This window comes from Sorex fumeus, unplaced genomic scaffold (genome assembly GCF_029834395.1).
Source record: "Sorex fumeus unplaced genomic scaffold, SorFum_2.1 ptg000006l, whole genome shotgun sequence".
Lineage (NCBI taxonomy): Eukaryota > Metazoa > Chordata > Mammalia > Eulipotyphla > Soricidae > Sorex > Sorex fumeus.
Window position 1 is genome coordinate 50,429,319 of NW_026606063.1, and position 14,683 is coordinate 50,444,001.

At 42.1% G+C, this 14,683-nt stretch overlaps 1 protein-coding gene across 4 annotated transcripts in view; it reads left to right on the top strand.

The window, feature by feature from the left end:
- Positions 1-11,197, top strand: part of BCL11A (BCL11 transcription factor A) — a 99,969-nt gene extending 88,772 nt beyond the window's left edge. Inside the window, exons 5-6 of one of the 4 annotated variants that reach the window (XM_056128892.1) lie at positions 791-2,813; positions 10,668-11,197. In XM_056128892.1, the coding sequence (XP_055984867.1) occupies positions 791-2,811 (2,021 nt within the window). In that variant the 3' untranslated portion in view covers positions 2,812-2,813; positions 10,668-11,197. The remainder of the gene's footprint in view (positions 1-790; positions 2,814-10,667) is intronic. The other 3 variants (XM_056128898.1, XM_056128895.1, XM_056128896.1) reach the window with 3 other exon arrangements.
- Positions 11,198-14,683: the final 3,486 nt, after the last annotated feature.

Here is a 14,683-nt window from a genome sequence, read left to right on the forward strand (position 1 = left end):
TTGGAGATGCTTGCACCATTCCTGGAGATACCAATGGGAGAGCCCAAGGGGTGTTGTGGGCACTGGGACCCTCTGGCCCCCATGCAGGTTGGGATGGAGGCTTGCCTGCTATTGCTCTCCTGCAGAATTATTTTATGAGTGCCTTCTCATTTTTAGCACATCAACAATTAGTGTACTCTAGGCTAAGATGAAAAGCATCTCTATGGCCGTAGAGAATTGTAATGAGTTGACCTTCTCATTTTTGATACCTCCATGAAATGATTGCCTATTTAGAAAGTTCACCTGCCACCCAGAGGGTTACTAGAATGATGGGTTTTAGGACGTAGAAAAGTTTCTCCTAGGTCACCTTGTCCAAGTGTCTCATATAGGTAACAAATGAGGAAACAGAGGCCCAGAGAGAAAACAGCTTGCCATCACAACTGCAGCTGGAGAAAGGCAGGGAAAGTTCCAAAGGTATTGGAGAGGTTCACTGTAAGGTAGGCTTGTCACCTTCAAGCTTGAATTGGTCTAGATGTTGTGCTTTGTTTAAATTCTTAGAACTGCGTGAAATGGCAGGGAGATAGAACAAATTATCCACCAGACACCCCCTCCAGCCACATGTTGCCAGGTACCATCCCCACACAGAGGGTGAATCTCACAGGGGATCTCTCTCAGGGGATCTCTCTCAGTCAGAGGTCAGGCCTGAGGGTGAGGCTGGGTGCAGGGACAGCTGGAGATGGAACAGAAGTAAGCAATTGCTAATGCCTCCTCAGTGATTAAACATTGATGTTGGTGTTGTATTATTTTGCAGGTAAAGATGAGCCCAGCAGCTACACATGTACAACTTGCAAACAGCCATTCACCAGTGCATGGTTTCTCTTGCAACACGCACAGAACACTCATGGATTAAGAATCTACTTAGAAAGCGAACACGGAAGTCCCCTGACCCCGCGGGTTGGTATCCCTTCAGGACTAGGTGCAGAATGTCCTTCCCAGCCACCTCTCCATGGGATTCATATTGCAGACAATAACCCCTTTAACCTGCTAAGAATACCAGGATCAGTATCGAGAGAGGCTTCCGGCCTGGCAGAAGGGCGCTTTCCACCCACTCCCCCCTTGTTTAGTCCACCACCAAGACATCACTTGGACCCCCATCGCATAGAGCGCCTGGGGGCGGAAGAGATGGCCCTGGCCACCCATCACCCGAGTGCCTTTGACAGGGTGCTGCGGTTGAATCCAATGGCTATGGAGCCTCCCGCCATGGATTTCTCTAGGAGACTTAGAGAGCTGGCAGGGAACACGTCTAGCCCACCGCTGTCCCCAGGCCGGCCCAGCCCTATGCAAAGGTTACTGCAACCATTCCAGCCAGGTAGCAAGCCGCCCTTCCTGGCCACGCCCCCCCTCCCTCCTCTGCAATCTGCCCCTCCTCCCTCCCAGCCCCCGGTCAAGTCCAAGTCATGCGAGTTCTGCGGCAAGACGTTCAAATTTCAGAGCAACCTAGTGGTGCACCGGCGCAGCCACACGGGCGAGAAGCCCTACAAGTGCAACCTGTGCGACCACGCGTGCACGCAGGCCAGCAAGCTGAAGCGCCACATGAAGACACACATGCACAAGTCGTCCCCCATGACGGTCAAGTCCGACGACGGCCTCTCCACCGCCAGCTCCCCAGAACCCGGCACCAGCGACCTGGTGGGCAGCGCCAGCAGCGCGCTCAAGTCCGTGGTGGCCAAGTTCAAGAGCGAGAACGACCCCAACCTGATTCCGGAGAACGGGGACGAGGAGGAAGAGGAGGACGACGAGGAAGAGGAAGAAGAGGAGGAAGAGGAGGAGGAGGAGCTGACGGAGAGCGAGAGGGTGGACTACGGCTTTGGGCTGAGCCTGGAGGCGGCGCGCCACCACGAGAACAGCTCGCGGGGCGCGGTGGTGGGCGTGGGCGACGAGGGCCGCGCCCTGCCCGATGTCATGCAGGGCATGGTGCTCAGCTCCATGCAGCACTTCAGCGAGGCCTTCCACCAGGTCCTGGGCGAGAAGCATAAGCGGGGCCACCTGGCCGAGGCCGAGGGCCACAGGGACACTTGCGACGAAGACTCTGTGGCCGGTGAGTCGGACCGCATAGACGATGGCACTGTTAACGGCCGTGGCTGCTCCCCGGGCGAGTCGGCCTCGGGGGGCCTGTCCAAAAAGCTGCTGCTGGGCAGCCCCAGCTCGCTGAGCCCCTTCTCCAAGCGCATCAAGCTCGAGAAGGAGTTCGACCTACCCCCGGCTGCGATGCCCAACACGGAGAACGTGTACTCGCAGTGGCTCGCGGGCTACGCGGCCTCCAGGCAGCTCAAAGATCCCTTCCTTAGCTTCGGAGACTCCAGACAATCGCCTTTCGCCTCCTCGTCGGAGCACTCCTCGGAGAATGGGAGCTTGCGCTTCTCCACGCCGCCGGGGGAGCTGGACGGAGGGATCTCGGGGCGCAGCGGCACGGGAAGTGGAGGGAGCACGCCCCATATTAGTGGTCCGGGCCCGGGCAGGCCCAGCTCAAAAGAGGGCAGACGCAGCGACACTTGTGAGTACTGTGGGAAAGTCTTCAAGAACTGTAGCAATCTCACTGTCCACAGGAGAAGCCACACGGGCGAAAGGCCTTATAAATGCGAGCTGTGCAACTATGCCTGTGCCCAGAGTAGCAAGCTCACCAGGCACATGAAAACGCATGGCCAGGTGGGGAAGGACGTTTACAAATGTGAAATTTGTAAGATGCCTTTTAGCGTGTACAGTACCCTGGAGAAACACATGAAAAAATGGCACAGCGATCGAGTGTTGAATAATGATATAAAAACTGAATAGAGGTATATTAATACCCTGCCCTCACTCCCACCTGACACTTCCTTTTTCACTCCCCTTCCCTATAGTCCCCCAGCCCCACTCCCCCCGTAGGATTTTTTTCTAGTCCCATGTGATTTAAACAAACAAAACAAAACAAACAAGTAATGGAAGCTAAGAATATGAGAGTGCTTGTCACCAGCACACCTGTTTTTTTTTTCCGTTTTCTTTTTTTTTCTTTTTCTTTTTCTTTTTTTTAAATTCCTTTACGTTCTCACCGTTTGAATGCATGATCTGTATGGGGCAATACTATTGCATTTTACGCAAACTTTGAGCCTTTCTCTTGTGCAATAATTTACATGTTGTGTATGTTTTTTATTTTTTTAAACTTAGACAGCATGTATGGTATGGTATGTTATGGCTATTTTAAATTGTCCCTGATTCGTTGCTGAGCAAACATGTTGCTATTTCCAGTTCCGTTCTGAGAGAGAGAGAAGAGAGAGAGAGAGAGAGAGAGAGAGAGAGAGAGAGAGAACGAGAGAGAGAACGAGAGAGAGAACGAGAGAGAGACCATGCTGCATACATTCTGTAATACATATCATGTACAGTTTTCTTTTATAATGTGAGGAGGAAAGAAGTCTTTGGATTAACCCTCAATAGACAGAATAGATAGCACTGAAAAAAATCTCTATGGGCTAAATGTCTGTCTCTAAAGGGTTAAGTGAATCAATTGGAGAGGGAAAAAAAGGCCTTGAATCTACAAATTCACAGAAAAACAAAAGTTTATTCTATCATTTGGTTTTGAAATGAGTGCCTTGGATCTATTAAAACCACATTGATGGTTCTTTCTACTTGTTATAAACTTGTAGCTTAATTCAGCATTGGGTGAGGTGATAAACCTTAGGACCAAGCATATAATTCTATATTGTATTTCTCACAACAATGGCTACCTAAAAATATGACCCATTATGTCCTAGTTAATCATCATTTCCCCCTTAGTTTAATCTTGTAAACAAAACTGATTATACCAGTATAAAAACTATTTTGCTCCTGGTGAGAGCTTAAAAGAAAAGGGCTTTTGGCCCAGAGTTTTATTTTTATTTTTTAAATGACGATTAAATTGAATGTGTAATGAGCAAAAGCCCTGAAACATGATTAAATATATTAGAAAAGAATGCTTTCAAGAAAATGCTTGTTTAAATAATGTCTTTAAAAAGTTCTGGCATCAAAAGAAATAGATCCATATCTGCTTGGTTGTCAAATGGACAATCAAACAATAAACTTTAAGACCTTGTATACCATATTAAAAAGAAGAGGCTGACAATAAGGTTTGACAGAGGGCAACAGAGGAACAAAATATGTGATTTATTAGCACAATGTGGTACTATTTGCCATTTTAAACTATAACAGATAAATAAGCTAATATTGATACAATGATGATTAACTATGAATTCTTAAGACTTGCATTTAAATGTGACATTCTAAAAAAGAAGAGAAAGAATTTTTAAGAGTAGCAGTATATATGTCTGTGCTCCCTAAAAGTTGTACTTCATTTCTTTTCCATACACTTGTGTGCTATTTGTGTTAACATGGAAGAGGATTCATTGTTTTTATTTTATTTTTTATTTGTTTTTCTTTTTTATTTTTATTAAGCTAGCATCTGCCCCAGTTGGTGTTCAAATAGCACTTGACTCTGCCTGTGATGTCTGTATCTTTTCTCTAATCAGAGATACAGAGGTTGAGTATAAAATAAACCTGCTCAGATAGGACAATTAAGTGCACTGTACAATTTTCCCAGTTTACAGGTCTATACTTAAGGGAAAAGTTGCAAGAATGCTGAAAAAAAAATTGAACACAATCTCAATGATGAGCATTTAAAAAAAACTAAAAAAACTTTGCCAGCCATTTACTTGACTAATGAGCTTACTTACTTGGACTCAACATTGCAAGCGCTGTGAATGGAAAACAGAATACACTTAACATAGAAATGAATGATTGCTTTCGCTTCTACAGTGCAAGGATTTTTTTGTACAAAACTTTTTAAAATATAAATGTTAAGAAAAATTTTTTAAAAAACACTTCATTATGTTTAGGGGGGAACTGCATTTTAGGGTTCCATTGTCTTGGTGGTGTTACAAGACTTGTTATCCATTTAAAAATGGTAGTGGAAATTTTATGCCTTGGATACACACCGCTCTTCAGGTTGTAAAAAAAAAAACATACATTGGGGAAAGGTTTAAGATTATATAGTACTTAAATATAGGAAAATGCACACTCATGTTGATTCCTATGCTAAAACACATTTATGGTCTTTTTTCTGTATTTCTAGAATGGTATTTGAATTAAATGTTCATCTAGTGTTAGGCACTATAGTATTTATATTGAAGCTTGTATTTTTAACTGTTGCTTGTTCTCTTAAAAGGTATCACTGTACCTTTTTTGGTAGTGGAAAAAAAAAGACAGGCTGCCACAGTATATTTTTTTAATTTGGCAGGATAATATAGTGCAAATTATTTGTATGCTTCAAAAAAAAAGAGAGAAACAAAAAAGTGTGACATTATACAGATGAGAAGCCATATAATGGCGGTTTGGGGGAGCCTGCTAGAATGTCACACGGATGGCTGTCATAGGGGTTGTACATATCCTTTTTTGTTCCTTTTTCCTGCTGCCATACTGTATGCAGTACTGCAAGCGAATAACGTTGGTTTGTTATGTAGTGTGCTTTTTGTCCCTTTCCTTCTCCCACCCTACATTCCAGCATCTTACCTTCATATGCAGTAAAAGAAAGAAAAAGAAAAAAAAAACAACCAATGTTTTGCAGTTTTTTTCATTGCCAAAAACTAAATGGTGCTTTATATTTAGATTGGAAAGAATTTCATATGCAAAGCATATTAAAGAGAAAGCCCGCTTTAGTCAATACTTTTTTGTAAATGGCAATGCAGAATATTTTGTTATTGGCCTTTTCTATTCCTGTAATGAAAGCTGTTTGTCGTAACTTGAAATTTTATCTTTTACTATGGGAGTCACTATTTATTATTGCTTCTGTGCCCTGTTCAAAACAGAGGCACTTAATTTGATCTTTATTTTTCTTTGTTTTTATTTTTTTTTATTTGGATGACCAAAGGTCATTACAACCTGGCTTTTTATTGTATTTGTTTCTGGTCTTTGTTAAGTTCTATTGGAAAAACCACTGTCTGTGTTTTTTTGGCAGTTGTCTGCATTAACCTGTTCATACACCCATTTTGTCCCTTTATTGAAAAAAATAAAAAAAATTAAAGTACACAATGTAAGCTTCTTGTGTCCTCATTTGACACACTCTGTAAATTACTTTCAAGAAAATAGCAGGTTTTAAGAGAAGGCCAGTCAGTCTTTTTCAGGATTATTTCTGTGGGCATTTTGATGCGTGTATTATACCTTAAAGGAAGATAAAGTATTCTATGCTAAAATAGACATCTCAAATCATGGAAATAGTAAATTTAGACTTTATAGTTGTAGAATTATTTTCAAGAAATGCAAGGTGTTTTCAATCTGACATTAAAACTTCCCCTTCATCTCTTAGCCATAATACATTCAGATATAAATGAAAAAAATTTACTGGCAATAAATAGCATCTTAAACTTTTATTTCCTTTGGAATTTTTTGCTGTTCTTGTTGTTCTTTTCTATTCTCCCACCCTTGCCCTATCTTCGACCATAATGTAAAAATGATGAAAAATTAGCTCTCTCATTTCCACATAAGTCTTTTCTCATATTTAAAATAATCCCCACCCCATCGAAAAATACAGAAACAAAGGCATCAGATTAAAATTATGAGAGAGAGAGAGAGAGAGAGAGAGAGAAAGAGGGAGGGAGAGAGGGAGGGAGGGAGGAAGGGAGAGAGAGAGAGAGAGAGAGAGAGGGTAGTGATGATGAGTTTACCCAAATTTGTGGAATCAACCATTGGTTATCTGATATGTGTGGTGGTAGCAGTTGTCTTGTGTTCTGGGATCCAAGGGACCCTAGACAGGACATGTTTTCAGTGTTCTTATTTTCTTATTGGGTCTTCCTGGCTGATAGAAAGTGAGGGTAGGAATACCATTTAGTGATCTATTGACCAACCTATTTATGAAATGAAAGGTTTTGGAAAGCAAATTAATTATATTTCTTTTTTTTAAAGTGTGGTCATTTTACAAATGCAGCATCTGTTTGCTTCATGAAGACATATAGCACTGCTATACTGTCTCCCTGTTCCCAGTGCAGACTAATGGTTACAACATTGTTCTTATTTTTGGAAAAACCAAAACAAAACTCATTTTGCTGTCATCTTGTGGTAGCATTTTTTCTTTTGCTTAGTTTGATGCTTTGCTCCCTGTGAGGTGGTTTTTGCCTGTCACACCTTACACCTGAAGCAGGAGTAATGTGATCTTTCTCAAAGAGCAAGAAGATGTTTGTGGATTTTTTTTTTTCCTTTTTGTGCCTGTTTGGGTGGGAAGCAGAGTTAAAGCTGAGAGGAATCTAGTAGGAGAGCATTGGGGTGGATTGAAGGATCAGGTTCTCAAGTTCTTGAAGAACTTGAGAATTGGCAGTGAACTGAGAGGAGAAGATAGATGGGATTAGGTTACTTCACAGCTGAATCCAGAATGTTGTTCAAGGCAGAAATACTCCCCAGCGCCACACCAGGTTTAAACATGGTAACTGCTGCCTCACCATATTGAATGTCCGTAAAACCTCTGTGTGTTTGTAGGACTCTTATATTAGGCACTCCAAGTGCAGCTGTACAGACTTTATATACAGCATTCATTTTCATTTCTCAGTATAGGGTGCTCTTAGTGTAATTAGGTTTTGCATCCTGACAGGCAAATTAATGGTGGATATTGTACACTTCTCTGTTCAAATTTCTTAAATCAAAAGGGGGGAGTGGAAAGGGGTGAGGACCTCTGGGGATTCATCACAGATCACGTTAGTTTTCCATGATCCCAATGTTAAATGCTTGGATTGGGAGACAGTTTCTTTCAGGTAATTTGTCTCCTAGTTTTTTTTTGAAGTTCTTTTGGAAAATGATATTTCTGAAATGAAATGAACAATGAAAACCTAGGCAGTGAGAACATAACTTATATGTTATAACTTGTCTCCAGACACTGAAAAAAATGTTAATATGAAATACCAAAAATGCCATGTACAACCACAGGATGAATTTGTGATATATTTTTTTAAAATGAAGAAATATCAAGGGCACTAACAGTTTTTCAAAATTCTCAAGTAAGTTTGTATGACACAGTACTTGACATTACCCCAACTCCTGGTGCTTTAAATCTTCCCTTTAATTTTTGTTTTGAGAATAACTTAATAAATAGGAAGTCAGCAAATGTAGTTTCTCACAGATTTTAATCCAGAAACTCTTCCATTGTCTTTACACTACCCCTCCATCTATTTACATTCCTCTCTTTGTTTAGGACACACAAATGGACTGAAATGAACACACTTAAGAGGTTGCTAAGAAGTGAGGTAGACACTTGACTCTTCATTTGTACCAGTATTGGCAGGAAGTGTGAAGTAGTTGAGTTTTTTCCAAGGCATTCTGTGATAGAATAGTTTATTTAAATACCATTTTTGTTTATGTAATAGGTACCTACTGTATATATGCATAAAACTTGAAGTGAGATTTGGAAAGGAAGCAGTGGTGGGGGTTAGGTATAAAGTTATTTGCAGAAATAAGGAAAGAGGTGTTTTATGCACAGACACTAAAAGTTTGTTAGAAGGTTCCGGGATATTTCAGGCCTTCCTGCAAAGGAGATGAGAAGTTTTGGGCCTTATCCTGTCCTGCTGTAAGCACTTGACTCATAGAGAATAAGAGAGGAAATACAGTTTTCTTTTTTTAAACCTCTTTCCCCTATACACGCACCCCCACCCCTGCACACACACACACATACACACACACACAAACATGCTATTTGATGGCTGTGTTGTAATCGTATGTTCTTCATTATGATTCTGTTACTCCACTGACCCTGGGCATCATAAGTTCAAAAATGTGCCCATTTTTTTCTTTTTTTTTTTCAGACAACTTCCTATTGAAAAAATATATAAGGATTTTGTCAGTATGAGATGAGATTGACAGTGTTCTTGAAACCTGCAAGGAAATGGCTTTGAAAAAGTCTGCTAACTTTTCAAAAGCATGAGCCACGTAGGAAATTTTCCTAAGTATCTCTTAAGGCCCTGCAGGTTTCCAATTAAGAATAAATGAAACCAGCTTTAGAGAGACTTGGGATCATGTTCACTTATTCCAGGATGACTGTAGCTACAAATCAGAGACAGGATTTGTTAGGAGTGCATTTTTGCTTGCTGTCATCTTGTTATCCCATTAGCCCACTCTTTTATTTACTAAAACACAAGGTCCATGGATCAGCCTATAGGGGGATGAGCCTGTTTCTCTCTCTCTCTCTCTCTCTCTCTCTCTCTCTCTCTCTCTCTCTTTCTCTCCCTCTCTCTCTCTCTCTCTCTCTGGTTTTGGGATGTGATTAATTCTTCCTTTTCAAATGGAAAAGGCGACCCAAACAGTTCACATGGGACATTAAACTCAAGTACCTCAACTTGGCTGGACAGAACTCAATGATTAATCTAAATACTGTTTTTCCTTTTGATAAAGAGGCAAAGACTACCAAAGGAAGCACAAATGAATCAGGTCTTTTAAGACAGCAGAAAAGGCAAATTAAGAAGTCTCCCCAAAGTCTTATCATTTAAAGCAGAATCCCTCAATTCTTGGGGGGTGTGGTGGGGGTCATGCTTTAAAATAATCATGAATGCACTATATGCCCATACTCCACTTTGACTGCTAGGGCTATACATTTTGGTAACAGGTCTGACAAAGGGGGTTGATTGGGGTATCAGCCAAAGGGGCTTCATGGACAGTGACCTGGGCTGAATGGGGAATGGGATTCCCCAGAGCCCACCTGAACCCAAAGGGGCCCCCACTCACTCAGCCATGGTCTCTACTTTGGGGGTAGTGGGATGCAGGAGAGCAGCTGAGCTCCAGATCCTGGGCCTTCTATTGCGCCAAGTCAGGGGAGAAGAGGGCCCCAGGCCCCTGCTTCAGGTCGCCATGGCAACGAGGTCTGGAATGCCACAGTGTAGCCCTCTTCCTCTGCATATCCGGAGTCCCCCCATCAGCTGCTTCAAGTGAATGTGCACAGCCAGGGAGGAACCCCAGAGGAAAATAACCATTCCCTTCTTCCCTTCACCATTGCCTTCCCCCTTCCAAAAACGAAAAAAAAAAAAGAATAAAAATAAATAAAGAAAAGAAAACTGCATGTCTGAAAGAAACTGCAGGCAGTTTTTGGTGCCATTTGGGAGCAACTGTTTTGGGTTCTGATTTCCTCTTCAGAGATTTGTTCGCCTCTTGTAAATTGTTAGCTGCTTTGACCGTTGAACTTGATGACATTTCATGTTTTTGTTGTGCTGCTTTTACATCAATTTTGATTTTTTCGTTTCTTTATAGTTTTATTATTATTTTAAGGAAATGTCCCCGTTCCCCTCCTCCCCGCCCCTGTTCTCCTCAAGTAAAGGACCGTTTCCTACTCAGTCTGCTCAGTTCTAAGGGCTAGTGTTTCTTTCCAGGTGTGTCCCCAGCATTTTAGGTCTCTCATAGGCTGGGGCAGGGGATCTGGGCCTTTTGGGGAAGAAAGTGGGGAGGTAGGGGGAAGGGACTCAGCAGTCAGAGCTTGGGGGAGGTATGGATGGAGGAGATGGCATTGGCCATCATATCTCAGATGCCAGTGGCATAACCTGTGGTTGACTTAAGTGATAATTTTAAGGACTTAGTTAGAGAACAGAAAATCACTGGGCCAAGTCACACCTGTACTTTTTTTTTCCCCCCTCCCTCCTCTGTCTCCAACCTCTTTCTAGGTTCTTCACACACCCCCATTCGGCGTAGCACCCAGAGAGCTCAAGATGTGTGGCAGTTTTCGGATGGAAGCTCGAGAGCCCTTAAGTTCTGAGAAAATTTGAAGCCCCCTGGGGCGGGGTGGACACATACCGCCCAGCCGACGTCACCGTGGTCTGTCATCCTGCTAGTTTGTGATGTTTTCTGACAGTAGCCTCCAAGAAGCCGTTGTGCGAAGACAGAGTCCTGCAGAGTCCTTCCTGCCTGGGCCTGCAGTGCCATTTTATTTATATTTTTTAATAAAAAGTAAAAACAAAAAAACAAACCCACATTGGAACAGTGAATAAGTCCCATAGAGAGGCACCCCTCCTCCCCTCCCCCCTGCCCCACCATCGCTGTCCAGAGCGCGGCATCCTGGCCCTTTTGAAACCAGCCAACCTAATTACCCGTATTGTGGAAATGAGCATGAGCCCCCCACCCCTTGTTTCTATACATTCTATGTTGTCTTTTAAAAAGTGTGCTTAACATTGACACAATAAATGTTGGAGCTTTAGGTGGTGTTTGCTTGTTCTTTAATTATTAATGCTTATAAGACAATGCAGCTGCTTAGGACTTTGTATTTCTGTATCCGTTTCCTGCAGACATCCATCGGGTGGGTAGGAGGAACAGATTTGAGGAATGGGTAGGAGGTGTGTGTGGGGGGGATAGGTTACTGCTTATCAGATGGCATAAATTTTCAAGGAGAATCAAAATGCAAAACTTGGGAATAAATCTTAGCAATATCATAATTAATGTAGTAGTAATGTTGCTGTTTATTAATGCTGAAGTGTGGATTCCTTAACTGTCTGACTTATAATTTGCATACCATTAAATAATGCATAATAAGGCACACTGAATTCTGTTTTTCAAATATATGCTTTTGGTGGCTACCATGCAGGGTTTGAATTTGTCTTTTAATTTAGTTCAAGAAAGATAACATCGCGAGGTCAGTGGTAAATCCCAAGGAAGGTGATAAATGTCAGTAGTTGCTTATTAAATATTCTAATTTTAGGTTACCAAACCTGCTGCAAATATATCTTAATGCAGACAAACAAACAAACATAAAACTTCTTTATTACTTACATAGGGAAAGTTGGGGCAGATTTTATAAGGGAAAACATTCAAGAAGGCAAGAGAAAAAGATTTGATTGTAGGCAGTGCTCTGGTAACTTCAATAATGCTATGCTCTTTAGAAGTTAGTGGCACAAATAGGTTAGGTTTACAAACAGGTGGCAAGAATTTCCCTGGCCCAGTTAATTTGCAAAGAACTTTTCTCAGTTTGGTGTTTTCTATTGCCTGGAGATTCAGAAGAGTGCTGGAAACAATATAGCATATTAAAATAAGTTTATAAATAATGGAACTCAGACACCTGTGTATTATAGATTAACATACTGGCTGTGAACACAAGTGGGGAAAATCTTATCCGCTCACCCTCTGGCTAGATTACCTAGCCTAGTGAAAAGATAGTAAAATAATTGGCTTCGGAATTCTTTCCTTCTTATTCATCATACATAATCACACCTTACAGGAATACATTGCCTTCCACTTTACACAGACGGGGCTTTTCTAGAAGTTTTGTTGGACCCTCCTTGCAACAGAGCTCACAACATCCACTTTATGGATGACAAAACTGAGTCTGAGGTTTCAGAACTTGTACAAGGTACACCAATGAGAGAAGCATGTGTCTAGTCCACAGCTAATGACCCTGCAATCCATAGCTCAGAGAAGGGACTGTCTGCCATATTTAGTATGCCAGTGACCATGAACCCACACATGCATCACTTCTATGCACTATCAGATCAAAGATGTCTGTGGAGAAAGACATGAGGTGTTTTCTCTTCCTACCCATCACTGCATTACTGCTAGAGATCTTGGGGCCTCTTTGATATCTCTTTGCCTCAGTGGCTTTCTCATGAAAGATAAAGACCATGATTGATTAGGTAGCCTCAGTGTGTTTTTGAGTGTTTCCTCTCACCATGGTGAGCTGGAACTTAAAGACAGGAGATTTTTCCCGAGAAACACTCTTTCTACCGTATGCTGTACTTCTGTGTTGTGGAAACCTATGGCCCTTCAGGGTTCTGGGACAGCAGCTTCTTGAACATGCCAAGCTTCTTGCTGACACCTGGAGTGACACCACTTCAAAAGGGAGAACCGACTGAGAGAACACCTGTGGTTTAGGGGGCAGCAGCAGCCTTGACAATTGCAGTTGGCATTCACTAAACTCCAATTTCTGGTCTGTTGCCACCTCCACCTTTGATTTCTTTTAAAAGTCAGTCTGCACAGATAGGGGCTTTCCAAGAAGGGATTCTTTTGGGTTGGGGTGGATGCAGAGGAAATGGGTAAAATATATCTCGTTACCCTTTACCTTTGGAAAATATAAATATTCATTTAAAAACACTCTCAGAGAGCCCAGAAAGCTACTAAGAGTATCCCGCCTGCACAGCAGAGCCTGGCAAGCTCCCCGTGGTGTATTCGATATGCCAAAAACAGTAACAACAAGTTTCACAATGGAGATGTTACTGGTACCTGCTTGAGGAAATCGATGAACAACGGGAGGACAGTCTACAGGACAGTGCTACATTAAAAACAATAATGAACCCTGGCACTTCTGGCTCCTGTAGAGGCCCTAGCCCGGACTGAGCACCAAATTGTCAGTATTGGGAGTGGTCCTTGGGTTCTCAATTGCTCCTGGGGGAGCCCTACTAACATCCCCCCAACCAATTTCTTTCTCCATACTCTTCTAAGTTGGAAGGGAATAAAAAGTCATTATGAAAAGAAGGCTTTATGTAAGAGCTAGGACATTGGAAAATCCATACAAGATTAATGATCAAGGAAGTGTCTCCCTGTGTGATATATCAAGGTCCTGGTTACCCATGAATGGTGGAAGCAGCAGAAGTGACTGACAAATCAGACTAGGGTCTTCATCGTGCTCTCTCCTGGGAGTGATACTTCAAATTGCAGAGAGATCAATGGGTTACCCAGCATGCACTAAACATAGATTACAAGACAGTGTCCCAGGAACTGAGGAGTGAAGGTACCAAATACCAGACATTGTTGTTACCCTCCCAAATATGCCTGGCTTATGTATATTAATTTTACTATTATACAGATTTTCAATAATAAAGGTCTGTCAGACTTCAGAATCCACCAAGTCTTGCAAAGAAGCTCCTGCAATATCTAGTATCCAGCCTAGGTGGGAGTTTAAAAAAATCTTTTCTTTTTGTAGTGCCAAGAATCAAACCAAGAACTAGCAGATGCAAGGCTCCTCTACCATCAAGTCACATGTACGACCCTGAAGACAAACCTCAGGCAGGGAGAGCAATCCTGGTGTGGTCTAATAAGTGCCTCAAAGCTAGGCAGAATGTTTCCTTGGCACTTTTGCTTGGCATTTTCAAGACCATGTGTATTGGAGCCAAGTCTTTGATTCCAACAAGGAAAAAATATTTTTTTAAATTTCCCTTGCAATGACATAAGTTTCTTAGTTTGAGGACTGGAGAGGTTAAAGTTGAAGAAGATAATTATTTACCAATTTTTTCTCTGCATTAGTGTTTCTGCCTATCTAGAATTCTGATTTTAATAATCTGTCTCCAGACAGTAGCAGTAGGGAGAAAAAGAAGTGAAGCATTTTGTCAGCTGTTGACTCTCTTACATACCACATAACTCTTACTTCTTTAAGCAAGAGTGTGAGAGAAGGGACTGGGGAAACTTTTAATCTGTTGGAACTTGGAAAACAATTACTGTCGCAAGAACACGTTGCATTATGGAGGATGCATCTAGCTGAGCTCTTACCCATGGAGGATAATGGCGGGGGGGTAGTTGCTTAGTTTTGACACCAACAGAGACACCACCGTTCAGAGGGTGCTCACTCCCTCAGGGTTCTGTCTCACCTCTAGCAAGACTTAGAGTGGTTTTCCTTCCTATCTCAGCATACATGAAGATGACTTATGGTCCATCACATTACTTTTTTTTTTCTGGCTTAACGTTTTTTAAAAAAATGCTT